The sequence below is a fragment of the Apus apus genome, chromosome 2 (assembly GCF_020740795.1).
Source record: "Apus apus isolate bApuApu2 chromosome 2, bApuApu2.pri.cur, whole genome shotgun sequence".
In the NCBI taxonomy this organism is placed as follows: Eukaryota; Metazoa; Chordata; class Aves; order Apodiformes; family Apodidae; genus Apus; species Apus apus.
In genome coordinates, this window is record NC_067283.1 from 138636229 (window position 1) to 138664108 (window position 27880).

General features: G+C 37.0%; 1 protein-coding gene across 2 annotated transcripts; it reads right to left on the reverse strand.

Moving 5' to 3' along the window:
- On the reverse strand, positions 1-27812 carry EIF3E (eukaryotic translation initiation factor 3 subunit E). Of its 2 annotated transcripts, XR_007888524.1 has the most exons (14): positions 27676-27812; positions 25599-25713; positions 22529-22646; positions 17630-17672; positions 17082-17186; positions 15820-15945; positions 14257-14381; positions 13030-13156; positions 10888-10989; positions 9902-10011; positions 6145-6247; positions 5892-6026; positions 4796-4913; positions 1-252 (listed from the first exon to the last, which is right to left on the reverse strand). XR_007888524.1 is itself a non-coding variant. In XM_051609712.1 (13 exons), the coding sequence occupies exons 1-13, from the start codon at positions 27763-27765 to the stop codon at positions 4875-4877; spliced, it is 1338 nt and encodes a 445-aa protein (XP_051465672.1). In that variant the 5' UTR covers positions 27766-27812; the 3' UTR covers positions 4747-4874. The 2 variants fall into 2 exon arrangements, 1 of the variants encoding a protein (XP_051465672.1); XM_051609712.1 differs by lacking the exon at positions 1-252 and having other exon boundaries at positions 4747-4913.
- Between the last annotated feature and the right edge of the window lie 68 nt (positions 27813-27880).

Here is a 27880-nt window from a genome sequence, read left to right on the forward strand (position 1 = left end):
TTTACTGAAACTATTAAAAATTTTATTTAAAAAATTACAAATTTGACACACAGCTTGTCTGAGAATCTTAACTTTATACATTATGCTTGTTTGAAGATGAAACTACAATCTTTATTTTCTACAAAAGACAGAAAACTTGACAATATAACATTGTAACTGTTCAACAAATTTACTGAAAAAATAAAACAACGTAGTTCAAAGAGTCTTGCAGCAGAGGAAGTACAGTATTTCTCCATCTTCTACCTTTCTTCCCTTTAAAAAAAAAAAGAAAAAAAAGAGGGAAGTCTTAAAAGGTTCTTCCTCTCTCCTTTCCAAAGGCTTCTTTTAGCAGTTGCTACAAATGTTTTTATGAAAGTAAAGCCAAGAGGCACAAAGTGGATCTTATCTTCATGTAATTAATGAGAACTGTTCTTGGATGTTCATAAAATACTGCTACTAATGAGATTTCTAAAGCTTGGTCAATGGAAAGTTATGATGGAATTTGCAATTGTTATCCTTGAAGTTTCATCTACTGCCAACCTACCTCACCTCATACTCTGGCCAGCTTCACCCTCCAGCTGAGAACATGCTTTACCTTCCTGCTTTTGCTCTCCCCTCAATCATAACCTGGTCATTTTGTGAAGACTCCCTAGTTTCACTGTGTGAGGAAAACGGTGTGTTACCCATATCCATGGAGACGAGCTCTGCTCAGCACATCTCACCACGCAGAAAAGCTGCTTGGCACCCACTGGCTGGGGCAGGGCAGGGCGCTGCTCCGGCACAGCCACGTGCATCCCAGGAGACGGCGCATACTTGGAGAGGTAGGTTAAATAGAACGGATGCATAGAACAAAAAAATAGGGAACTATATTCTTACTGTGCCACTGAAAGCACACAGTAGACTTACTTCACTAAAGTAAATGGTGACCTGAAACCAAAGCCCTTCATGGCCTACCAACACTTTGAATGAGACATTGAACCAAGTGAAATCTACACAATTTCTGAGAATGCTTTTAGCAACATTACCCTGTGTAACAGTAGGTGGGCTTCAGAACACACGTACTCATCTCCAACCATATAACCAACTTTGCTTTGGGTTTTAATTTAAAAAGAGCAAAATTAATTCTTTCACAACTTCTCCTAGGCAGAAACAATGTCAGGTGACCAACAGAAGTAATACAAAGTAAATTATTTGTTTAAAACAAAACCAAACAACTCAACCCTTTCCTCTGAAATTAGAATTTAAAAAACTGGAAACATTACTTACAACATACTTGCAGGAACTGCAATATCACCAGTCTATAGTTTGCTCTGAATTTTACACAATTTTTCTGATTTCTGTTTTAGTGAATTGACTAGCAAATGTCTCTCTGGAAAGTGTTATGAATCCTCATTTTCAATTCCTGTTCTGAAACCTACCCAACTGCGTACTTAAGGCAGTAGGTCCAGTGAAAGCGTCCCTGGAAAGGACAAAAAAAAACCCTCAACAGAACAGTCACAATCATGTCCTGCTTGTGAACATTAACAGAAGCTTTTGGCCTTTGTGAGCTGGACTAAACCCATTAAGATATATATATAGTACCTTGTTAGTGCAAGAATGACAAAAAATGCTTTTATGCATTTACAGAAGGTACTGTTATAATTTTGAGCTGAAGGTTTCCTGTAAGGTTTACACATGGAAAAATCTCCCAAACCTCAGAACTGTTCCTTTAACTGATGTTTCATTCAGTATCTGAATCAATCTGCACATACCTTTTCTACGCCTACATGCTTGATAAAGGACAGAAGAAAAAAAAAAAAAAAAAAGGAAAGCTATGATGACACAGTATTGTGCTCCTGAGATGAGACAATTTTAAAACTCTAAGTAAATTCTTCCTGTCGAAGGAAAAACTATGAGTGGGTCATTCCCTGCTGTTTACAAAAAACATTCCAATTTTATCTCATTTAAAAATTCTTTAATTATTACACAACAGCACTTTTGTGATTGCATTATCAAACATGGCTATTATGCAATCTGGATTGTTCTAAAGTGAGTGTTTTGGAGCTGTAATGATATAGAATCAATCTACAGTTTGCACTTTCTCTTGAGAAAACTTGAGGAACAATAAGAAATTTAACATGAAGAGCATATTCAGCCTCAGGAAACTGCTCTCCAAAGGTAAATTGCTAATTTCATCTGATTAAGACTCTTTATCCCCATCATAGGAACCAATCCTATACATAAAGTGAATCCCACTGCTGTAGACCAGCTTTTTGCATTGGAGTTTAGAGTCAAGCAGCAACCTACCTCTAATTGCTTATTTCCACCACTTTGAATTCCATCTCCTAGGCTAGCACAACAGATTTGTCAGTCATAAGAAGAAAGACAATTAGCAACAACACTTATTATAGCTTAGATCAGATCTTTGAAGGCACAGTTACTCAGAACAAGGAGGTTTGGATGAAAGGAGTGTTCCATGACGGAAACAACAACTGGTTGAGAAACTGTAGAAGCTGCTTGCAGAATGAGAGTGCCTACTGAATATGCTAATAAGCAAAAAATAATGTTTTCTAGAAAAAAGGTTTATAAACCCAATCATTAATTAGATACCCACTCTACACATAACCCAGTTCTAATTTCATTCTTCCACAGTCCTTTATGTGTAGAACATTTCTCCTTGCAAATACCCTGCACATCTATTGCCTTCTAAATTATGAAAGCATGATTTCTGCCCCCTCTTCTCCCCCCTCTTTGTTTTTACAGCTGTGAGCATTATAGGATTAGACTGCAACACAATGAGAAGTTAGATCAAATCACCAGCTGAAAATAATTTCCATCACTCTGCTGTATTGAAGTATATTTTAAAGTAAGCCATTAGTATGCATATTAATACATATAACATTAAATAATAAAATCATTTAGACTGGAAAGGACCTCTGGAGGTCATGAAGTCCAACTCCCTGCGCAAGGCAGGTCTGTTAGCATGGTCAGGTACTTAAGAAGTTGAAAAAGTCCAAAGGTGGATTCCATAACCTCCCTAGGTGACTGGTTCCAGTGCTTGATCATCTTCATATTAAAAACAACCAACTAACCAACAATCTTTCTTATTCTCCCTTAAATCTAAGGGACTAAATTCTGCTGTGAATCCTCCCATTGAAGGGACTACAACAGCAATAAACTCTGGTCTTAGCCTTCTTTTAAAGCTGAACATTAATCAGTGTCTCCTTTTGTCTTCTCACCATTTTGGTATCCTTCCACAGGGCTTGCACTAGAGGAAGTGCACTATCTGCCTTGAATTAGGAAGACCACAGTAGGTCACAGTATTCCAGCAGTGTTCTCACAACAAGAATAATCATTTCCATAAACCCACTGGTTCTGTTCTATGCTAATAAAGTCCAGACAGGACACTATGGTTCTGATATGTGCATATCTTTCCACAAAGGCATCTGCCAACTTGTGTTCATCTTGCTTTGCTCTCCACCATATTCCCAAGTCCTGATCTGAGAAGCTGCCTTCTGCTTAGTCCATGACCTTTGCCTGCACTGCTACATGAGGATATTCCATCCCAGATGCAGGACTTGACACTTGACTCTGATGATCTTCAAGATGTTCCCATCAGCCAATTCCTCTAGCCTGCTGTAGTTTGCCTGAGTTGCAAGTCTGCCCTCCAGCACATGGACTGCTTCCCCCCTAGTTTGGTATAGTACACAGTACAGGATTAGACATTAGAAGCCTGCCTTGAAAATCACTTCTGAAGACAGCCATCTGCCATCTTCATGGACAAATCAGGTCCTGTGACTGTTTCCCAGCCAACATCAAACTTCAGACAGTAAGTGAGAGGGTTGGTGAGTTAAAACAACTTTCCACATGTTGATGAGTTCCAGAACTTTCAGAGCAAAGAGGGAAAGAGGTATAAATTTGGAATAAGGGGAAGCTAATTAAATCTTCCCCTTGACTTTATATGAAAAACTGTACACAGGGATAGTGTGTCTTCCTTTCCACTATTCACTTTCACCTTAACTGATCAGTCACTAACAGAACCCTAAACAGATCTTGGATTTTGTGGGTTAGAGATTCGTGCTATAGTCTGCAGTGCAAAGGTGCTACAGAATTCCACAGGAATGTGAAACAGGCTGAAAAGCCCCCAAAACACAAAAAAATCCTTCAAATTACAATAATTGAACAATATATGGTTTTGCTGTTTCATGTTTGCATTGTGAATCTGAAGAACTTCAGATTTTGAAATAAAAGCTTTAAATGCCCAACTCACTCACCAGACCTTTTAAAAGATCCTATTTTCCTTGGAAGCAAAAAGCTGTACTCCAGAAAGTGTCAAGATTAAAAACAAGAATTAGAATAGGTATTTGTTTTCAAGCATGAACACGTAGGTCTATCCAAATTATCCTGCATGTAGGTTGTGTTAGATTTCATAAAGGTGTAAGCTACACATGCCTCTGCTCTACAAAGCTGCTTCTGTAAGAAACAACATGGAAGAGCAGAAAAAGATTTTGGTTTGGCTAATGTTCAGTGGGGAACCATTTGCTTGTACATCAGCTTTTACATTTTTTTTGTGTGATGTTTGCAACAGATAATAAATATATTTAATTCCCTGCTTCCCAAGTCAGACAGCTCTGAGAGCAATAGCATCCTTCAGTACAAACAAATGTAACAGAAATGACATTTTAAATTTTGCAAACTGTGATCCAAAATGCTCCAGCACACCATTATGCGAAAAAGCCTCTACAAAACATACTTAAGTACCTATTAAAGTTACAGAGATGCACACTGTTAAAATTAGCCAATTTTATTCAAACAACATTAGATGGAACACAATTACCTTTTCTCAAAAAAGTTATATTTTTGTGCTATTTATTCAAATGAAAGCTGATTTTTTTTCCCCCCTCTGCAGAAATATTTCAATAGAAGCCAGAATCTTGAGTAGCCCAGTTAGGTGCCTAGAGAATAAAGAAACAGGTAAGGATCAGTAGAAAATAAGTTACTATAGTATCTGACAGTTACTGCAACTTACAAGAAATTATTGAAAAATGTCCAATGTTGGTATTGCCAAGAAGTGGGAATATTGTCGAATAGTGAAGGATACCGTGTAAGTTTAAAGCAGAAATACATGCTATAGTTAAGTTGTACAGCCTGATTCTCCCAAGTTAATAGTTTCAAAAATTAAAAGCTCTAAAATATTTCAAAATAAATATAAAGACAATTCACAAATTATATTTTTTAAAGTAAATAGTATCATAAATTCCACACGACTGCCCTTTTATGGAACAAGCTAATCCACCACTGCTTGTGCAACTTCCATCAGTATTCTGGCCAAGAATTCAGGAAACTCATTAGAACTTCTAATATTTGTTCTTCTCCCTCACAAAGCTTCCCACATTGTAAAGTGGACAGAGGCAAAACCTGATGATCTTGCCAACGTCCTTACTTTCACAGGCTCTACTTAAACCTCTGGCTACATTCTCCAGTGTTTAATGAATAGGGTTTCACAGTTAGGGTTTTGCAGTACGTTCCAGTCTTAACCATCACTCTCAATAATATATATACACACAGATTTTTTTTTAAGTACAACCCACTTAAAAAAATTAATACAACTACTTTTATAAATGTCATCCTTCAAATCAAGCTCTTTTTAGATGGTGAAGCAGACCATTTAAAAGAAGCAGAAAATCAGATTATGACAGAAACACAAACAAGTTATGCAACACAAAAAAGGAATACCTCGTGATAACAGAGGTGAGAGAAAACAATCACTTTCTAATGCTCCCTATAAAAAAATAAACCTTTTCAAATTAACACCCAGTGCCAGAACTGTAAGTAGGCACATCTGATTAATTAATAGAGGTTAAGAATTATACTTAAATATATTTAACAAAAAAATGATAACAGGAATTCAAAAAAATTTAACTTATACCCACCTCAGACCTACCACTCTGATTCAATTTCTTCTCAATGTTCATAGCCAACATTTGACTACGAAAAGACAGGCTTTTGGTCTTTTCAATCACTTGTTGATAAGGTGAGACTGCATTGTTGCCCATGACTACATGGCCCTAAAACACACAAGAGATTCAGCAAATTTAGAAGTCTCTCAGAACGCATATCCCTGTAATTTAATGCTCTGCATTCAGATCTTTCACAATCACCTTACACTCATCTACATCATCTTACCAGCTTAGAATCCAATTTGGCGTCTAGTCGTGCATTTCGAATTAGATTGACAATCCATCTTTCTGCTTCTTCAGGAGTCATATTTAGTTTATCTGCCAACATACTAAAAGATAACACAAAGATGAAACAGGATTCCTCTGATGTTGGTGAACACGACTAGAGACTATGGAACACAAGCTAAATCAACACAAATTTTGGCACAGCCCAAGACCTGTACTCAATAAATACCATGTATCTGGAAAGCATACTTTCATTTGATTGAAATTACTTGAAAACTAACATAAATGCACTCCTGCACATCTGCCACCCTCACTGCTTTACACCGGGATGTTGTGAATTCACATCCCGATAGTATATAATTTAATTCTGAACTATGTCTTGCACTTAAACAGCACACGTCTGTACAGGTGGTACAGAGGTGTGCAATTGAAAAAAACTTATAAATAGCAGAATGAGAATGACAAGGCAAATAGGAATATAAAAACCTATTTCATCTGAACTTTTAGCTTTGAGACTTATACTGATTTAAAATTTTAAATTAAATATGAAATAACCAAAGTTATCAACTAAAAACTGTGTTAGTTAAGATACCTGAACTAAAAACCCTAAAATTTCGTAACACCTTTGAACCAAAAGATGACCTTATCTCAGCACTTGAGGCAACTGGATTCTATTTTAGGACCACTGAAGCAGCCAGCACCATCCAAAGTGCCTCAATGTATGTAACATGGAGGAGGTACTTGCCTGCTAAAGCAAAACATACAGCTAAAAAAGCATTCTCCATTCCTCCAGAGCAAATGCACTGAAGACCTATCCTGATCACAATGATGTAACAGCCAACACTATTTTTCTGCTGTACTGTTAAAATAGATAACTAATACTCTCAAGAGATGCAAACTCCACCTTAGCCACCATACATATATACCTGTTCAAGTAATAATTACAAATTCAGATTTACAAATACATATTAACACACCACCAAGGAAAATAAGCTAGAAAAGTTGTATTCTAGACTACCACTGTTTATAAAGATTTTCAGCATAACAAAAAATACATTATAATATTTTTATTAATGTTTTAGAGAATACTGTCTACTATTTCAAGCTGCACTGATATGGTAGCTTCCCAGATAGTGTCAAATAGTTTTTTTAGATTATTTCTGTCCCTGTTTTATAATGAGATTTCACTTAATTGGGGCCTGCTAGAGCAAATGCTATTTAAGTTTTCCTTTGCGTAAAAGGCAAGTTTACTGAATTCCACACATCATCATGGATAAACAAGCATATCTTGTACTGTCCACAAAAAAGGAACATAGAAAAGAAGAATTAAGTATATTCAGCTCTTCCATTAGCTACAGGCATATCAAAATAACCTAAATACATTCTGAATTAGTTTAATCTACTCCTCCCTATTAAACATATTTCAAACAGTAAACTAACTGCAGGATGATCTGGGATGTACAAATTCTACATTACAACTGATAAAACAACTACATCCTTTGGAAAAATGTCAGCTGTCTAATAGATGCAAGCAGTTAAAATTAAATGAGCCATCTATTTTCAACTTAATACAAGGAAAAGCAGGTTTCCTACTAATAGTTTTCAATTTTTTTTCTGAATAATTAAATAGAATTTATCAAACACTGTGGTACAACCAACTAGTTTTCAACTCCAGGAATAGCAGTGAAAATCACCTATGGACAAAGAAATGCAAGAACTATGCTCTGGTCCAAAAGCATTTTGACTGGCTAAATTCTGCAAAAACAAGTCTGAAACACATTAAGAAATACTTATGCACCACACTTAAAGCCCAAATCTAATGATTGTTACAGCTCACAGAAACTTAAAGCTTATGCACGTAATTTAAAATACAATGACCTACTGAAGAGAATCTTATTAGTGATGATTGATTCCACATGCAATTACCTGAATTGATACATGGTAGGAATATCCATGTCAATCTGAAATGTGTCTCAACTCAAATTTTATCACTTGCCTCAAAACATACCACAATGCTCATAAAATAATGACACCGCTACCTATATTTGAGTCCTTTACAAATAACAAGGAGAGCCAACATTTTGTATCATACTTGAAGTTGAAATACCATATATGGCACAAAAAATTATGAACTGTAATAATAAATAAATGGCAACCACCTACCACAGACCTTGATTTGTTAAAGAAAACTTGCTACTTTTGTAGTAATGAATCAGTAGTATGTTTATCTTCTTGTCTTTTGACAGAGACTTGAAGCATACTTAAGATGCATGCTCCAAACTCCCCTGCTCATTGATCAGTTAGATAAGAGATCTCTCAGAAAGACACCTAGTCTTTAATTTAAAAAGCTTAAACATCTAGTTTCATTTAAAATTTGTGCTTGAATAAAGCACTAAAAATAATTTCTAGGAAATAGCAAGACCCTATGGGGTTTTTTACATTCCCAAGGAATTCCTAAGAACTTTATTTTCATTCTTTTCTTCCTACTTATTCAAAACCCCTTTATCCCTCAATGTGCAGTATTCTGCTTAAAGTTATTTTAGAGAAAGTATTAGCCTTATTTCAAATTATAAATATAAATTATAAATATAAATTAAAATTCATTATAAAAATGAATTTTAAGTATGGAAGTTTTGTTCAGTTTTGTCCAGTTTACTATTATGATTATGCTTAAAACACAATATACCACAGTTGATTAAAACACTCAAATTCCTTGTTTGTCTCTTACATAGAAGTCATCGACTATTTTAAGCTGATATCAAGGATAAAAACCCCTTGTATTCCAAATGCACTGAGGACTAGTGTGAAATAAAGACAACAGATTAAAAGCAGGATGAATCTTTGTCCTTTCTCCAGTTATATCTATCCATGGAAAAAGTAGTCCTTTCAGTAAGCTTGCAAAACTCTAAAACAATTTTATCTCAAGTGCTTTTCTTTTGACATCAAGCAGTGATAAATTGCTCCCTCAGAGGACCAGATTCACACATTTCCTCTGGATGAAAGCTGGTGACAAGTCTATTGAACTGGACAGATTTAACAGCTTTGCTTTCTGCTGTCTTGAGGATCTCTGCACTGTTTCTTACCACTCCAATTTTTATACCTTCAGAGTTCTTAATTTCAGTTTTTTTCCGTTTTTAATTTAAGGTATGTGGAAATATGGAGAATCGGGGCAAAGATCAAGCAGAAAAGGATCTCTTACGCATAACAACTTCCTGCTTAGTTTCTACAATAGAGGCAGAGCTGATCCAAAAGTCTGCTTTTACAAAATTAATTTGAGTAAATAACAGACATCCTTGCTAATCCTTCTTGTAGCCAAATCATTCCCTTTATGCCACAGGGAGTAAAGGTTATTGTCTTCTATTTAATTAAAAAAGCAATACAGTTCTAATAATTTTCAGAGAACGTAATTTTAAAACAGACATAGGTATCTGTATCTACCAAATATAAATATATTTAAGCAACTGCTGTAGTTGCATTCTATAGCCATGCGTGGAATTGAGCTCCAAATTAAGACACCTGGACTTAGGTGACACTGGATATCAAAGTTCCCATTAAATCCAGTAGAGATCTAACTTGACACCATGAGAAAGTTTCAGTCTGAAAGGACTGTTTGTCTGGGGAATGGCAGAGACACTGTTTTAAAGTAACTACAAGAATTCAACTTTCAAATATGATTGTTGAAATTTATTACATTATAGCCAAAAAACTGTCACCCGTGACGGATTTTTCTGAACCATCATACTAAGAAGTCATCTTACCCAATGCTGATACACTGATGGATGCGACAAAAAGTCTCAAATATAAAGAGACGTGCATTCTCAATGAAGTCCTCAAGGCATGCCACCAAGAAGAAATCATTCACAAGCACCTGCAAGTGCAAGGACAAAGGGAGCACTGAGAATGTGGAAGGAATAACTTACTGGTAGACTGTTAATAGGCATGACCAGTGAACAGCCCATCTAAAGACAGTTCTTGGGACATTCCAAGATGTGCAGAAAAAGCTACAGATTTAGCAGAAATTTTCATTTTTCTGCAGATTGCTAAATTAAAATCACATGCTACCATGATCACTGAGGTCTGACTTGAGAGCACTGTCTACTACCATCATAACTCTACTGAAGATCCCTCCAACACAAAATTTAGCTAAGATTACAGGACCACCAGTCCTATGCAGTGAAGATGATTATCAGCCATCTGATTTATCCAATCAGGTGACAAGATGATTATCAGCCTTCTGATTAGGTGACTAATACTAATGAAAGTCAAACCAGAGGCTGTAAGAATTGGTCCTAATCTTCAGCTATTAGAAATACTAACTTCTACACCAATCAACCCAAGTGTTACATGTCTTTAACTATTCACAGCAAATGAATAAAAGTTCTCCAAGAGTATCTAACTACCCTAATGTTATTTCACACTACTTTTCACCATTACAATCCCAAGATGCAGTATCTTTGACAACCAAAAGGCAAATCCAAGCTTTCCTTCAAGCACTTCTCAAACACTAATGGAAAAGCTGAAACTCAGCCAAATGCATTATTACCTATTAATTTCTCATTCTAGAACAGCTTAAGTATAATTTTAAAACTATATCCTTACTGGTAAGTCTTGTGTTACAAAATGATTTGTCAGAAAACTCCAGAACAACCCAATCTAAAAGCTCATTAGAAAATATTATCTGGTCATTGTGAACTTCAGAGATATTTACTTAAAGGAAAAGTCTTATAAATGTTATAAATCTTACTGTTTCACACTCTCTCAACTTCTTCTGTGCACCATCAAAATCAAAATTGACATATAAGCATTCCACAAATTCTGTGATAGGGTCCCTGTATGTGTAGGACTCCTGTCAAAAAAATTAGGAAGAATATTAGAAATCAAGGCCACAAGATTACTCAAGTATTCCTTACATTCTTCAAACAAAATTTAATACTGGAAACAAGTCCATACATAATCTTAAATAAAATATTGCATTAAAGTCCCAATTACCCTTCTAGAAGCTGAATAAATATGCTCTTTCCCCACTCCCCCCAGTCATATGGTCAAGCAAACAGAAGTGCAGTTGCACCTTCAGCATTTGGTGCTGCAATCTTTGGGTTAGAAAACTGTTTGAGGCTAGAGCTGTTTCTCTATCAAACTTCCAAATTTCTTAAGATAAGGTAGAACAGATGTTCATCCTAAATATTTTCCTAAATATATTCTTCAGGCTGAGGGAGTTGGGGCTCTTCAGCTTGGAGAAAAAGGCTTTGGGGAGACCTTATAGCATCCTTCCAGTACCTGAAGGGGGTCTACAGGAAAGCTAGGGAGGGGTTTTTCACCAGAGAGGGCAGTGATAGGGCAAGGTGTGATGGTTTTAAACTGAAAGAAGGTAGATTCAGGTTAGACTTCAGGAAGAAATTCTTCCCCATGAGGGTAGTAAGGCACTGGAATGTTTTGCCCAAGGAGGTTGTGTAAGGCTAGGTTGGACGAGGCCTTGTGCCACCTGGTCTAGTGTGAGGTGCCCCTGCTCATAGCAGGGAGGTTGGAACCTGAAGATCTGAGGCACCTTCCAACCTTCATCATTCTATGATTCTATAAATACTGATTTCAAAGACTAGTCCAACATCAAATCCTTCATACTTAAAACTGAATGATCATTTGATTTACATTGATAACATACTAACAAAAAATAATGCCACTTTTATACAAAATGCTTTAATTGATGTCAGCATTACAATAATTACTCAAATTTAACTCCAAGGCAGGAACATTGCTGGATCTATATACATACGTGTAAATTAAGACATAATTAAAACATCCTCTGATAAGTACCTAACACACATTTTAAGACAGTTTAACTCAGTATCAGAGTCTGCGGTAGCATAAAATATCAGCAGACTTATGGAATTACTAAGAGAGATTTCCATTAAAGTTGTTTTTCCGTCCATGAAGAATTGTATTTACAGTCTCATTAGATTTAAAATTCAATTTTACAGGTAAAGGTTTTTTTATGTCAAAATTGTACTTGTTAACCATGTGATTAACATCCACTATGTAAAACAGTCTTGGATCAATCACCTTTTAAAATTAACCGAGATGAACAACAAACTGTTCACTTAATAGTTCAGTACTTGCAAAGGTCTTGGAAGCATATGCAATCTAGTAGAGCCATCATATGACATTTGACAAATCAATTCATTCAGTGCTTTCTTTCTCTTATGTAGACCTGTCACTAGTTACTCTGTCTGAGCTGCTTTCAATTCTATAAAACTTCCACCACTTCATGATCTAATATAATGAACCATACAGAGCAGGACTAAGAAAAAAATCTCTCATCAGGTATTTCATAACCAAAGCAGTCAGAGCTGGTATTTTCAAAAAGTTCGGTTTTTAATCATACCAATTATACAAGATAAAAAGAAAGTAAAAGAAACTGTAAAATGTTACTTTACCTCAAATGTTAGGAATTCATACTACATTAGAAGTTAAATGCTAAAGTAAGGTTTTAGTTTAAGATAAAAGATGTCTTTTACACTTCAGCTGGTCTATGGCTTTGTATGCTACTTCTTTTGTGAACACTAAAGTTTAAGCACAGATTAAGATACACTTAAAATTTGATCTTTGTATTGATCCTGCTTTGCACAGGTACTTACATCAATGCTTGAAGTGGATATAACTGATTGTTGCCTGTAGTAACTGTGCAGTCATGTATGTATCAGTCTGAAGTATTTTAATTGCTTTGTCCTTCTACTGACTGACATGCATTTTACTTCACAATGAAAAATTAGTTTAACGAGACAAAGTGAGCACCAAAATATAAGTAATCCCAAACCAGGCATATTATTCAAAGAAAATTATGAAATCTCAGTTAAAAAGGTCAGAAAACATCAGTTATTTCAGGCCTTACCTGCTGAATAACTTTGACTAGATCTTTCAGCACTTGTCTACGTTTTCGAACGTCCTTATTTGTTATAACTGCAGTAGTCAGATATCTGAGGATATGTGGGCACATTGTCTGAATTGCATTGAGATACCTAGAAAAAAAAATATCCAGATAAAGCTCAGATAATGCCATTTTGCATCACAACAGCATTCACAAGAAATAGTTTATGCAACTAGGACCAGGACCAGTTTAAGCAACACAACCAGGACTTAAGACTGGCCACTTATTAAATATGGAAGGCTGACTTATTTTTGTTACTTTTGTGACCATCTTTTTTAGAACAGGAGAGGAGGGAGGGAAGCAAGAGGAAGAGAAGCCAGCAGTGCACTAGGACAAGAAGAAAAGAGGCTATCACTGCAAAAGGAGAGTTCACAGGCTAAGTTCATGTCAATGCTGGCCCAAGCTGGCAGCTATGCTGATTTTACAAGTGAAGCTGGCACAGCACACAAGAAGCCATTTTTCTCAGTCATCCCAGCCTGCAGCTTTCCTGTTCAACTCTCCAATAAATTAGCATGTACTTACAAATGAAAAGTATAAATTAGAACTAAAAAAGCAAACCAAGATATACACTATGAAAAAAAAACCCAACATAGAAGAGCCCACCACAAATTACCAGTATACTGGAATCATCATGCAAAAAATTAAACTAATTTCCTTGAGGATTATCCTCCTATTCTAATACATTAGATCTAACCAGGTACTTAGAAGGAGAAGAAAATTTGTAACTAATTTATTTATTAGAAGCCATTCTAGACTCCCAGATCTACATATAATAAGTCAGTTTCCTCTCACAAATGGCTACAGTGTTTTAATTTTAATTTTTATTCTTCTCAGATTTTCCTTAAGAACCCTTCTTAAATAGGTTTCCTAAAATCAAAATAAAACAACACCTTCCCCTATGGCCTAAAAGATGTGGTAGTACTCAGTAATCTAGCAAAACCATCCTCCCAGCCAGAAGGAAAAAAGAGTCAGCTCTTCCAACTTCACTCTCCCTTTTCTTTGAAAAACTGTAACAATCAAGAAAAGTAGATGATACAAAAAAGGCTTGGAAAAATGTATTCCAAGTATTAGTATCTGTACAATCTCCAAAATAATTTCTGGCTTTGGGCTAAAAATGTTCTACAAGCTTGCATATCCATAATCTGCCTTCATTTTTATTTAAAGGCCCCAACATAACAAAACAAAACTTACTGTGGTTGATAGAGAAACAGGTCGATGATATTGTCCCTCCCTTTAGGATGATTAAAAAAGACGAACAAAGACCAGTGGATGAGCCACGTTCTTTGCTGAAGAGACTGCAGCGGAGAGCTGACCGACTAGCAGATAAAGTAACATCAGTTTAAGTCAGATAAAACAGAGAAAGTTCATATGAATACTGGTGCATGAAAACCTCTAATCATTCAAAAAATTGTGATTTTTCCACTGGCTCCCTTTAGCCCTTTATCACTCTCAGGCCAAGTTTGACCTCCAGCATTTCAACCTGTCATCCATTAAAGATAAGTATGCTGAAAGTTATAACCATGTAAAGTTTTCCAATATCACATTCCACATTTTTTACTGAAATTTGTATTCTGTTACGAGAAGAGTGGATTTTAGTTCTCCAAAGACCACCATACTAAAATAAGTTATTACTTCCTTTTTTAATTATGAATTTTGCTTCTTGTATTCCCTCTTCAGATGTGACCCGAGGAACTACTTGGCTTCCCCAGCTTTTGAGTTTTTCTTCCTTTCTAAAGCCTCACAAGAGCCATATATTCTCAGATAATCATGAAATGCCACAATCAGTTTCAGACAAGAAATAAGAACATAACTGTCTTCACTTAAACCAGCTGCTACTGAATAAGGATTAAATTCTAACTATCTCTATTAGCTTCAAATTTCAGCAGCACATAAAATAGGTTGCAAAGCAACACATTGAGAATGAACTGGCATAGCAAATAATCATCACTCCAAAGAGCATGACAACTAAATACTAAGATTCTATCCTAAAAAAATTTGGAGCCTAATGCGTAAGTCAAATTTAATAGTCTATTATAACCATTCGGGTTCACAAAAATTAAAGAAAATTTGTTAACATTAGTCATCTGCCACACAGATAAAGAATTACTCTGTGAAAGAAAAAAAAAAAACAACAAACAAAACCCAAAAAAAACTCCCAAAAAACCCCACAACACACCAAACATCTTTTTGAGACTGGCTGAGGAGAGTAAAACGGTAGTATTTCAGATAGGGCCGCTGAAGGTCCATGAAGACTGACAGGTCCTTATTCTGAATTAGTATTGCAACCCCACTCTTTCCCTTCATGTTCTTGGTGCTTATCTCAACTCAGGAACTGGTGAGGAAGCAGAATTGGCTGGAAACTAATTTCTGAAAACAATCTGCCTTGCATTTTTTGTCTAAAGTATAACTTTCATGTAAGCAGAGTACAGTCCAGTTACATGCAGAAAAATTTAAGCAGTAAACAGTTTCACATAATGATACCTTACTCTCTAACTCATCCTTGTGACTAGTTTAATTTTTTGTTTGTTGGAAATACTTAAAAGTTCTGAGCAACATTTTTACATGTGGTAAGAAGCAAGTGACTTGAAAAGGAAGCTTTTATTTCTTCATGAGCACCTTTTAACATTCCCCCTATTAAGAAAGTACCTAGTGAAAAGATGGCAAACTACTCCTAAACAAGACTGCAATTCATAAAACTTGAATATGAACACCTCTAACCCCTCACCTTACAAACATGAGCAAGATTTTACTTACATTATTATCTATTGTCTCCTTCAGTCTTGTGAGATCTTCCATGGCTGCATCCCAATTCTGCATCAGAATTTCAGATGCCAGTTTTCCCCAAAGTGAACTCAAAGCATTTCTGTCTGTTGCTGGAACCTGTTCTCAACAACAGCAACAAACTAATTTTCTTAGTGTTTTGGTTTTGTTTTCTTAAATTATTATTAATGAAAAATAAGAAAAATTTTTGCAGTATTTTTGAATTTACAAGATAACAAATTTGAATAGTCCTAGCTTTCCAAATGAAGTACTTTTTTAAAAAAGCAATCTAGGTACAGAAGAAAAAACAGCACTAAAGCTGCTAGCATAGAAACCAGAAAATCTTGTCAAAGACAAAACTCCATGCTGCTGCAGTTTTAAGTTAAAAAGAAAAACATGCATGAGCACCAAATGAGATAACCAGGTAATAAAAATGCTTTTGAAGTACTTTAAGAAAGTTAGTGCAAATGCAGGTTCCTAAAGAACCAATTATAGTAGGTAACCACCTTAAAAAAGCTAGCACTCAAGGTTTTTTCTGTTAATACTATGCCAAAAAGCATACTTCTTTCAGAAATGCCCAGTAAAACACTGCAACTTTGCAGTAGTCCATCTGTTTCCTGGAAGGGTAGTCCTGAGGTCAGGCTGTGTTAGTTTTACGCAGGAACGAATTACACTAGGTCATTCACAGTGTCAAATTCTGTTCTCAGATCAGTAACAATAGTTCTTTCATAGGTTATGTTTCATCACACAGAACTTCTAACAAATCTTCTCCTATCAGAATTAGTAACTAAAGTCCCATACCAAGTTACTACCAGCACAAGAATAGTACTTCATTTTTTTGAAAGTAGTTATTTGACATATAATAACATATTGCTAAGCCCAGAATTAAAGCATGAAGAATTAAAGATACCCACAAACCTACACAAGTAACTTATTCACTCTTTCAGCTTGTGGAACATACCTATAACATTGAAGACCATACGGGAAGAATTCATTCTTACCATCAACAATTAGATGAACAGTTCAATTCATTCCTACTTTAAACCATATTCTGATTTAAGATATATTTCCCAATTTTTTTTCTTTAACCATGGTCAATTACAGAAATTACTGCTACTTACTAGCAGCATTTCAGAAAGTTTAAGAATTTTTAGGTGGAACTAGAAAAACAACAACAAAAGACAAAAAAACCCCAAAACAAACAAAAGAAACCAACAACAAAAGACCCCCAAATCCACAAAACCCCAAAAACTTACCAGAACTCTAAAGAAGTAGAGATATTCCGCAGCTCCCGAGTAATTACCACATTCATATTGGAATTTTGCATACCTGTAGAGTGTATCTAGGTACTCCTGCCTGAACTGAAAAAGAACACAAATAGCATTTATTTACTAGGAAAAATGCTGCTAGAATAGTTTAATAGTAAAGTAACCTTCAAAGACTTCATGTACTTCAAAAGACACTAGGCAGGAAAAAATACAGGCAACTAATATACTCTTAAACCATGCCACTGAATTAAAGATTATACCAATATTAGAAAAAAGGTGAAATTTTGTATTACAAAGTAAAGCACATGAAGGACGCAGCTAACTTTAAGCTCCAGCATTATTTTTTTTAGTAAAAAATAAAAGTTCAAAGGCATTCAAGTTAATCATGTTAGCATCAGGACTTCCGCCTATTAAGTACATCGGCATGAAACAGGCCAAAATGCTATTCCATAACTGCTCATAGCTGTTGGCTGCAGGGAAGGTTGGATGGAGATATTTAGAACAGAATTCAAACAGATACAAGAATTAAAACTTACTCCATGCTTCTCAGCTAAATAGTCAAACAGCATCCGACCGTCCCTGTAAAAAAAGATTAAAATTGCAGTTTTCACAAAAGAAACTGTTACCATGTAACACAACCTTCAGCTGTTAAGCGCAAAATAACCAAACTGAGTATAAATTAGAACTTACACTCCCTCCACTTGTTGTGCAAAAACAACTGCAGAAATAGTGAGCTAACTATTCCTAAAATATCATTAAGGAGTTTCAAAACCTTTAAGTTAATATATAAAGAAAGAACACCACCTGCAACAACAACTAGAGATAAGGGTTGGAGGTTGTTTTAAATTTAATGGCATCCTAAACTTTCAGCATGAAAGTCCAATTCTGACTAAGAGCTCCTCCTAATCCCACATTCTAATTCCACAGCAGTAACTCTAGCTAAGCACTTTGCTATCTCCTGTTAAATACTAAGACTAAAGTAAAATAGAATTAGAAAGGAAACATTCCACTGTTAGGATTGGATCAAGCACTGGCTGGATGGTTGGGCCCAAAGAGTGGTGGTCAATGGAGTCAAATCCAGCTGGGGCCAGTCACATGGTTGGGACAGTTTCTGTTTAACATCTTTATTGACAATCTTGCTAAGGACACAGAGCGTATCATCAGTAAGTTTGCAGATGACACCAAGTTAGGCAGGAGTGCTGATCTGCATGAGGATAGGAAGGGTCTACAGAGAGACTTGGATAGATTAGATCACTGGGCTAATGTCAATGGTCTGGGCTTCAAGAAGGCCAAGTGCTGGGTCCTGGACTTGGGCCACAACCCCAGGCAACGCTCCAGGCTTGGGGAAGTGTGGCTGGAAAACTGTCTGGCAGAAAAGGACCTGGGGGTTCTAATTGACAAGCAGCTGAATATGAGGCAGCAGTGTGTCCAGGTGGCCAAGAGAGCCAATGGCATCCTGGTTTGTATTAGAAATAGTGTGACCAGCAGAAGTAGAGAGGTGATTGTCCCCCCGTACTCAGCCCTGGTGAGGCCACACCTGGAGTATTGTGTCCAGTTTTGGGCACCTCAATTCAAGGGAGATATCGAGGTGCTGGAGCGAGTACAGAGGAGGGCAACGAAGCTGGTGAAGGGCCTAGAGAATAAATCTTATGAAGAACGCTTGAAAGAGCTGGGAATGTTTAGTTTTAGGAAGAGGAGGCTGAAGGGAGACCTCATCAGTCTCTACAACTACCTGAAAGGACACTGTAGAGAGGTTGGTGCTGGTGTCTTTTCACAGGTAATTAGTGATAGAACAAGACTGAATGGCTTCAAGTTTTAACAGGGTAGGTTTAGACTGTACATTAGGAAAGAATTTTTCACAGAAAGAGTGGTTAGACATTGGAATAGGCTGCCCAGGGAGGTGGTTGAGTCACCATATGTTTAAGGGTTGTTTGGATGTGCTGTTGGTCGATATGGTTTAGGGGAGAACTTTGCAGAATAAGGATTATGGTTGGACTCGGTGATCCCAAGGATCTTTTCCAACCTGAATGGTTCTATGATTTTATGACTGTGACACAGTGGTTAGCAATAATACCTCTACAACAGCAAGTGCCTGCAGACTGCACAACTATAAACAATACTCATAATTAGTAAACTCTAAACATCTGATTCACACAATCACAATTCTGGATTTTTTTTTAGTTTAACATGGATAGTAGAAGTACAGGCCATATTATCTAGATTCAAAGGAAAGTTAAGCATGCATTAGGCAACCATGAAATTATCTACCACCAGTAAGTCCCATATCAATGACCACAACACCTTAGATGCCTGTGGTATTTTTAAACAATAGTTAACTCAGTGAATATTTTTTTATCTAGTATCCGCAATGGATCTTGATCAGATTTTAAGAGTTAAATTTTACTACACCAGTTTTTCAATGCAATTGGAATTCCATCCAAATTATGCTGCAATTATGTGGCAACAAGAACCAGTTGAATTAATATACCCTACATAATATCTATATTCATAAATCAAAAGTGCTTTCAATTTGGCACTTCAATTGTATGGACTGCCCTTCTACAATACAGAAATAATTCATTTTATTTTTTCTATTCTTCAGCCCCACCTGGGATGTTTCTATACCAGTAACTACCCCCCTCTTCATCTCTTCTGTGCATTCAGTTATGTAGCAAGTAAGACTCAGACAATTCATGGAACTATCATACTTGATACAACATGTATCCAACATGTATTCAAGATTTAACTGAAGAGTAGAATGCCAAGCTATAAAGTCCTCTAGGGACAAAGACATAGTCAAAGTCTATGTAGGGGAAAATTTCCCCATTTACTCCAAAATCAATTGACTGCAAAGCTGTGAGTTTGTGCAATTAAAACTTACAGTGTAAGATCTTACAGTGAAATTGCACATCACCAAGGTAGCCAAGCATGACAATCCACTGTAATCCTTGTGGAAGCAGTGAAATGGGTTTCTTCCAGTGAAATACACTTAAAAAATGAGGAACACTGACTATTCCTCTATAACTTAAAAGTCAGTGTTCTCAAACAGCAGTATAGAAAAAAAGAAATTGAAATGTTCTGGCTTATTCTTGAAAGAAAATCCCCTTGCAGTGTCTTATTTACATACTACTGTCTACCACTCCTCTGACTTAGATGCTCCAAACAGCACTGTCACAGATCAAAAGCAATGATCTAAAGCCCTAATAATATGCAGCTCTAAATCTGATAGAGATTCTATATCACGAGCAGAAATTCACGAAAGTCAAAGAATCAAAAACTGCTTCCTATCTAAAGGACGCTACTCAGGTCTAGACAAGTTGACACCTTCCAGCCTGATTGTCCTCATTAGTGTATAAACCCAACAACCTGGGTTAGAACTTGAGCCAATAACCAAATCCGGCAATTCTGAGCTGCAAAGCATTGAGCCATTTTAAAAGCAAAAACGATGTACCAGTTCCGAAATAAAACTTGCTACATATTATCAGGGCTAGTATTTCATAGCATTATGCATGTTATTGTCCATGCATTTTTTGATCCTAACTCCTGCTTCCAAACAAAGTGTTACTGATTTGGCATATATACTACTGATCAAATTCTGTGGATCAAAGGTCAGGAACACATATCCCACAAAATGCTAGTACTTCAAATTGCTACAACTTATTTTTCTTTGATTTTCTATTATAAGAACTGAATAAAGGCAAAGCAAGAATTGAACAAGATCTTCATATATGGATCAGAAGTTCAATTATAGTTGTACAGTAAATAACTTCAAGGCAGTTAACTAATGCCAATTGGGCCTTTTACTTTTGAAGTTACACTTCCAAAAGCTTTTGACTGGCTCCTGCTTTGCACAACCACCAAAGTTGTAAGCAAGCTTAACTCCTTTTCTTAATATGATTATGTGACATAAATATCCATGCTGAAATCAGATATCAAGGCGGTTTACTTATCCTAGCAATGCTTTTTACAGCAGAAGCTTAAGTACATTCTGGTGATATCAGAACCGAAATAGAAGCTTCTTTGGTAATGCTGGAAAACTAACAGATTTCATTACTTCTACTGACACCCTGTTTCATATGTACATTGAGACCAAGTATGTTGCACCTCACCAGTTCTGCACTGACCAGTTCTAAATTAGACTAAACTCTGAAAACTATGTGCAGAGTGGGGAAAACATAGGCAAAAAGGGCTGATTAGGTTTCTCAGCAACCTCAGCTACGAGGGGAAAGGAAAAAAGGATGATCATCTGCACTTGAAACAAGGAGTAAATTCTAATGAAGCTCCTCCCCGTTCGAGGACCTATTTTCTGCAGAAAGGTTGTTCCCAAACAAAGGTACATACACCTTCACCAATAAGACTTCTGCAAACTACAAAAATAAAAACCCAACAGTCTGTGCATTTAATGTTTTTCTAAGAAAATTCCAGAAAGAATCAGTAGATGCATAAAGCTTGCCAACAATAAACCCAAGAACAGGCTTCACCTTCAATTTGAAGTCGAGCCATTAAGTATTTTATCTGATGTGGAATGCTCTATTTGAAATCTCAGAACACGTAAGGCTGAAGAAGGGATGTAATTGATTATCCAGAGCTGGTCAGACACATTTACAACAGTGATAACAATGCTTCCTATGTAAAGACAACAAACAGTAACTTCTATTAAACAAATACCTGTCCACACTTCTATTGAAGTTGCAGTTACTTCCTCAAGGACTACAGCTGAACCTTTACAGAGCTCAATTCAGGCTTAACAGTAAGAAAACCTTCACAGTCCCTAGATAAATGTGCAAACAAACTCATTCTACTTTAACTACTCCCACAAGCAAATTAAGAAATAATTGGATATGTATTAAAAGATTATGTTGAGAACTATCTTACACTATCAAGTTGGTCAGTGGGGGGTGGGAAAGGCTAAGGGGAAAGCACAGGACTCCTGAAAGAAAAATGTGCTACAAGGCTAAAAGGATGCTTATTCAGCAGACCCCCCAGACTAAGAAACATAGCATTCCATAATCCTCTGTGGAAGGCAGAAAAGGGAGAGGACAGATGGTTTCCTAGAAAAGAGAATCTGAATTATTTCAACCCATGTTTCCCCTCAAAAAACCCCAAACACCATCCCTCAAAAACAAACCAAGCAAAAAGCCCCCCGACCCATCTTGGCTGTGACTTGACAGTACTGAATGGTAACTGCCATTTGTCCCAAGTGGATTCATGAACACTAAAGAACAAGATATACCATACACACAGCAAGTACAAGCACTGAAAAGAGTGAACTGTGTCTACCAATTTGTTAACCAACCATATACACAACTGAAATACTGGCTGGAACAAAAATTGGAGTTTTTAGTTCTTCTTTACAGTCACTACACAGAGTACTTCTATCATCAACAACTAAGAGGTACTAACAAGCCATCCTGCGAAGTTATGTCAGAACTTACCTAGTGGACTGCATTTGCCTTGTAGTCTCTGGATCCTCAAACATCTTGACAATAGGTTCAGTTTCAGCTTGAAGCTGCTTCAGCTGTGCAACAACAGTTGTTCTCTTTTCACGCAAAGCTAAACACACAAAAAGAACAGATTTTAGTATAATGCCTTACGTTTTTACAGGAACCAACCTGTAACTACATGATGCTGACAACACATTTGAACATGTCTTCCCACTAAACAGCTGGTAGAGCTGGACCAAAGTCTGTTAGACAAGGTATCTTCAGACTTCCTCTAAGGGAGAAACAACATCTGAAGCAAGTTCACTTATTCAAAATAGACTTGGAAAAGAGTGAACAGTGCTAACACACCAGTAAGATTGGTTTTCCTCTAATTCACCAGGTTCTGAAAGCCCATTTTCAGACTATGTAACTGAAAACTAACTGAAAAAACAGGAAGAATTTAAATCAGCTCCAGCTGTGAAATTATTATTTGGAACACTGTATACTTAATTAGAACATTTAAGTTTTTATGAAAAATCATTTGGAAATAGAACTAACAGCTTTAGGGCTATTATTTTACACAGACCCAAACTTCCTCACCAAGTGCTACCAGTACAATAAAATGAACACTTGAAATCAGAAAAGTCTATATGCTGAAAAAACCCAACAAACTAAAGAAAAAACAGTAGCACCCTGAGACTGGCTATATTAGCCAAAAACCATAAGGGATCACAGAAGACAAAACCAAAGCCCAAGGGAGAAAAGTATGCAGGAAACCATGAAAGTGAGCCACACCAGGACACACAATACCACAGTGAACCTATTAACCTATTAGACATTTCTTTCTTTTTTTGAATATATATATATATATATATGTAGAGGAGGTCCAAAGTGAGTAACACCATAACGGTGACCCAGTTTAAATCTAAGAACAACTTGCCTGATAAGAAGTGTTCCAATAAGGAGAAATTATCTCCAACTTCAGATGAATCTTGAGATTATAAAAGAGCAAGTAGAAACAAATGAAAGAAAATCCACTCACTTGACATACTGACAGTAAAAACAAGTTTTCCCATGGCTGTTTAACTGTAGGTTGATGTCAGTGAAGACAAGACAAAAGCAGCTATAAATTGTGCAGACATTTTAAGTATGACAGTGATGGGGAACTTAGCTTTGAGTACGTGAAACAGCGAAATGTTAAAAAAAAAAAAAATCAGCATAAAATTCTAAAGAAGCCATCAATTCCACAAATAAAATGAACCTGTCAGTATATATGTTCTGCTTAGTGCTGATGCACAAAGATGACACACACCAGGAAGATTGCAGCACTTTTCATAGAAAGCTGTACAAGCAAGCACCCTGAACAACTGACTCCATGTGAAAGCATTACCTCTGCTAATGTTAATTTTATAACTTAAATAAAAGCCACAGCTCAAACAACAACAAGTCATGATATACATATAAACAAATCCTGTCAAACTGATGATGTATTGTAGAGAGATGTTGTCACAAGCCAATGCTAGGGTGGCTGTCGGGGGCTAGGTTATGTGGGGAAGAAGAAGAACTGTTTCCCACATATGTTTAAAAAAAAAAAAAAAAAGGAAGAAAAACATTACAAGGGTGGAAATCATTGGACTACATGAAAACAGAGCTTTCCCAGTGACCAAATTCATTGAACTTACTGCTATGACCTTATGACATCATACTTAGTAACCTGCCTAAGTGGCTGTACTCAAAATATTGAAGTCATTAAACTTGTTTCTTTGTGAAAGCGTGCTACAATTGCTCTTTCTTGTGCTGTTTACTGCTTTAGCATTTTAATACTGGCAACAGTAATGTTACTCTTTAACAGTTTAGAAAGGCTGAAGCAAGGAAGAAAGAGGAAAATCTATTCAGCTTGAAGATTTTTATAGCCCTGGGACAGTCAGACTTTTTAAATCAGTACAACTGATAAGTAGCCTAAAGGTGAAGCTACCACTACAACTGTTTCTTAGGTGACAAAAGCTAAAAACTCCGATTTCCATTATTTGTTATCACTCCCACGCATCATTATATACACCTGTTAACAACAAATAGCAGATCAAATGCTAGCATATGAAAGATTTGGTCAAAGTGCTGAATCCAACTTCTGTAACTCCATCAGCCTTCTTTACGTATTTCCAAAGAGATTAACTGCCAACCCTGCAGCTTAAAGAGCCTGGAAAGAATAAGATCCAGTGGCAGAACAACAGCTGGATCTTGTACCCAACTGTGAAAAAGCACCTGAGTCTCTTCTCCTAAACTGCAGGCAAGACATACTTAAGTCCCACTAGTTTAGAAAATGGCGAAGAATTCCACAAAATGAAAAAAAGATGGAGAAATAAGTGTGTATCTCAACTAGCGTCAGGAAGGAAAGCAAAACAAAACAACAACCCAGAAAAAAAGAAACAACAGGAAAAAACCCCAAACACAAACTAACCAAAAATCCATGAGGGATAGAAATTGGGGAAAGCAAGATACTCTGATTTTCTCTCCCTCCCCATGTGCTCCTCAGGAAGACAGAAAATTAAGAAGTAAACAGGGAAGTTTCCAGCATGAGATTAAGCTTCATATTCATTATGATAATACTACTTAACACTTACTTTATTCTAGAGAAACTTTTATGTTGACATAAATGAGGAAAACATGTATTTTCAAAAACATTTAGCTCCTCAAAGTAAAAAAATCAACCAGGCCGACAGCTTAATACAATTATTCACAATGGAAATCCAGCCTTAATAATATACTGGATTATTTAAAGAAAAGGCTTAGCAATCCTAAATAATTAACAGTGTTTAACTTGACATTTGAAAAATAAGTTGCAACTCCATCAGGTTATACCTTTAAAGTGCTTGAAGTGACCAAATCAGCATTGAAATATTTCAACATGATTCAAAGCCTATGTTCCAAACTTCCCAAATTTCAGTGTTGCTCATGGTTTTATTAAAGCAAAATTTAAACACTGTTCTAGTTCCTGTGTACAACAAGCAAACTACCACAAAGTATTTACTATTTTAGACAGAAGAGGTGTAAAACAAATTTTGCTTTTAAATGACCAACTTACCATGTGGAATTTCATCTGAATAAAGATTTTTGTACACATCCATAGCAAAATCCACCATGTTAGTATCACTAAGGAGATCCAGTTTTCCTTGGAGTAGCTCTTTTTCATTGTATATCTGAAACAGGAATTATTAGGATTTTTTTTTTAATACTGTTAAACAGTTTCCAATTAATATTATGTAATTATCTTCATGGCACAGTTTTATTTATGGATTTTTATCCAATTAGACAGTTTGAAACATTAAATCTCATAGCTTTGCAAGACCTCAAAGCTCTGACATTTAGTGTACTTAAGATACAGCCTCTTTACATTTCCACTGCTGGCAAAGATACCAGCAATTTTCTGGTACTTATGAATGCAAAAACTTCAAAGACTCTCTAGAGGACAAGTAACATTTTATACTACTATTCCTGTCAAAGGAACAGTAATTCCTATTACAATGAATGGGAAAAACCCCATGAAAAAATCTCAGAAAATTATATTTCTTTATATATATAAACACATATCATAGAATCATAGAATCATAGAATCACAGGGGTTGGAAGGGACCTCGAAAGATCATCTAGTCCAACCCCCCCACCAGAGCAGGGTCACCTAGAGCACATCACACAGGAAGGCGTCCAGGCGGGTTTTGAATGTCTCCAGTGAAGGAGACTCCACAACCTCTCTGGGCATACATATAACAAAAAAACCCACCAAAAACTTGGTCAGATTTTTCTTTCAAATTAGTCAATAATTTCCACAAAATAACATGCTGAACAGTGCAGACTAGTAAAAAAAACCTGAAGTGCATCTCAGAAAAGATACACAGGATGAAACTTTAAATTTAATTTTAGCACAGATTAAACTATGTCCTTAGATGAATAGTATGAAAGAAAATTTAGCTGAGCTTGTGTAACTGGATGCTGTCCTTCAAAATTTGTCAAATTGCCTTTTAAAGTTCCTACCCCATAATTTAGCCATGAGCTGTAAACTGCTGTTAGGTCTTCAAGATGTAGGTGGGGGGCTGCAATCTAACTCAAAAATACATTTTCATGAAAGCTGTGTTACAATTCACCACACCATATTTAAGGACATCTCAGACACAGAACCTCCAAAAGTGTTAAACTGGCTCTAAATATCATGTTGTTCAATATTAACATTAAAGAAGTAACTCTGTTTAATTAACTTGAGCTGATGTACAAGTGCCAAAATAATAAAAACACCCCCAAAATTACAGACATCAAGCAAAGTCCATACACCAGACATGAAAAGTGGTTAGGTCTTCATCCCAATGTATGCATGCTTACTTGGTTCATTTCTAAAGCCTAAAATATTTATTTTAAATGCAAAGCTTCTATAATTTTAAACACTTTATTTCCATTTTAAAATTAATCAGATAAGTCCTTCAGACAGTTTAGGTTTATGAGCATTGAGTCTACAGTATCTCTGGGATACTCGTAGTAATTTAATATATATAAACAAAGACCCACAAGGGACAGCACTTGGTTCTAACACAAATTCGTGATGACAACGGCTTAAAGTAACAAGTCGATTAGCAACACTGCCCACACTAGGGCACCCCGCAGCCTCACGGCACACAGCAGGCGCCGGGCCTGCGCGGGCCCTCGCGCTGCCGGGAAGCAAGCAGAAAACGAACAGCAGCTCTGAGAGAGCTTCTGCGTCTCCCTCCCCCTAGTAAGGCGAAAGGGAACTACGTCAAAACTGAGCAGGGAAAAGAGGAGCTCCTCTGTGCTCCGCAAACGAGCGGCCCGGGGAGCTGCGCTGCGGGAGGAGAGGCCGACCCAGCCTTCCTCTCGGCCACGGCCCTGCTCTCCCTCCCTTACGGGGAAGGCCCACACGCCTCTTCATCACTTTCTCCCCATGCGGCGCAGAAGCCCCGAGCCCCTCCCTCTGGAAGCGAGCTCCGAGTGTCCGCATGGGCCGGGCCCGGGCCGTGCAGCACCCGAGGAAGGCGAGGAAGAGGGCCCCGGTGCGCTCAGGCCCACGCGACACCCGCAGCTGGCGGCACCATCTGCCACTTCTCCGCACCCCCAGCCGCAGGGCCGGCTCCCCTACCTCTGGGATCGCCACGTACCTCCTTGACGGAGAGGAACTCTAGCAGCGGGAAGACCAAATGCCGGTCCAAGAAGTGCGCGATCTTGGTGGTCAGGTCGTACTCCGCCATCTTGGCGACGGAAAGGAAAAGCGAGCGGCGGGGCGCGGCGGCGGCGGGCGGCTCTTAACGCGCTGTGCGCATGCGCAGCCCCCGGGCGGTGGGAGGAGGCGGGCGCGTGCGCGGG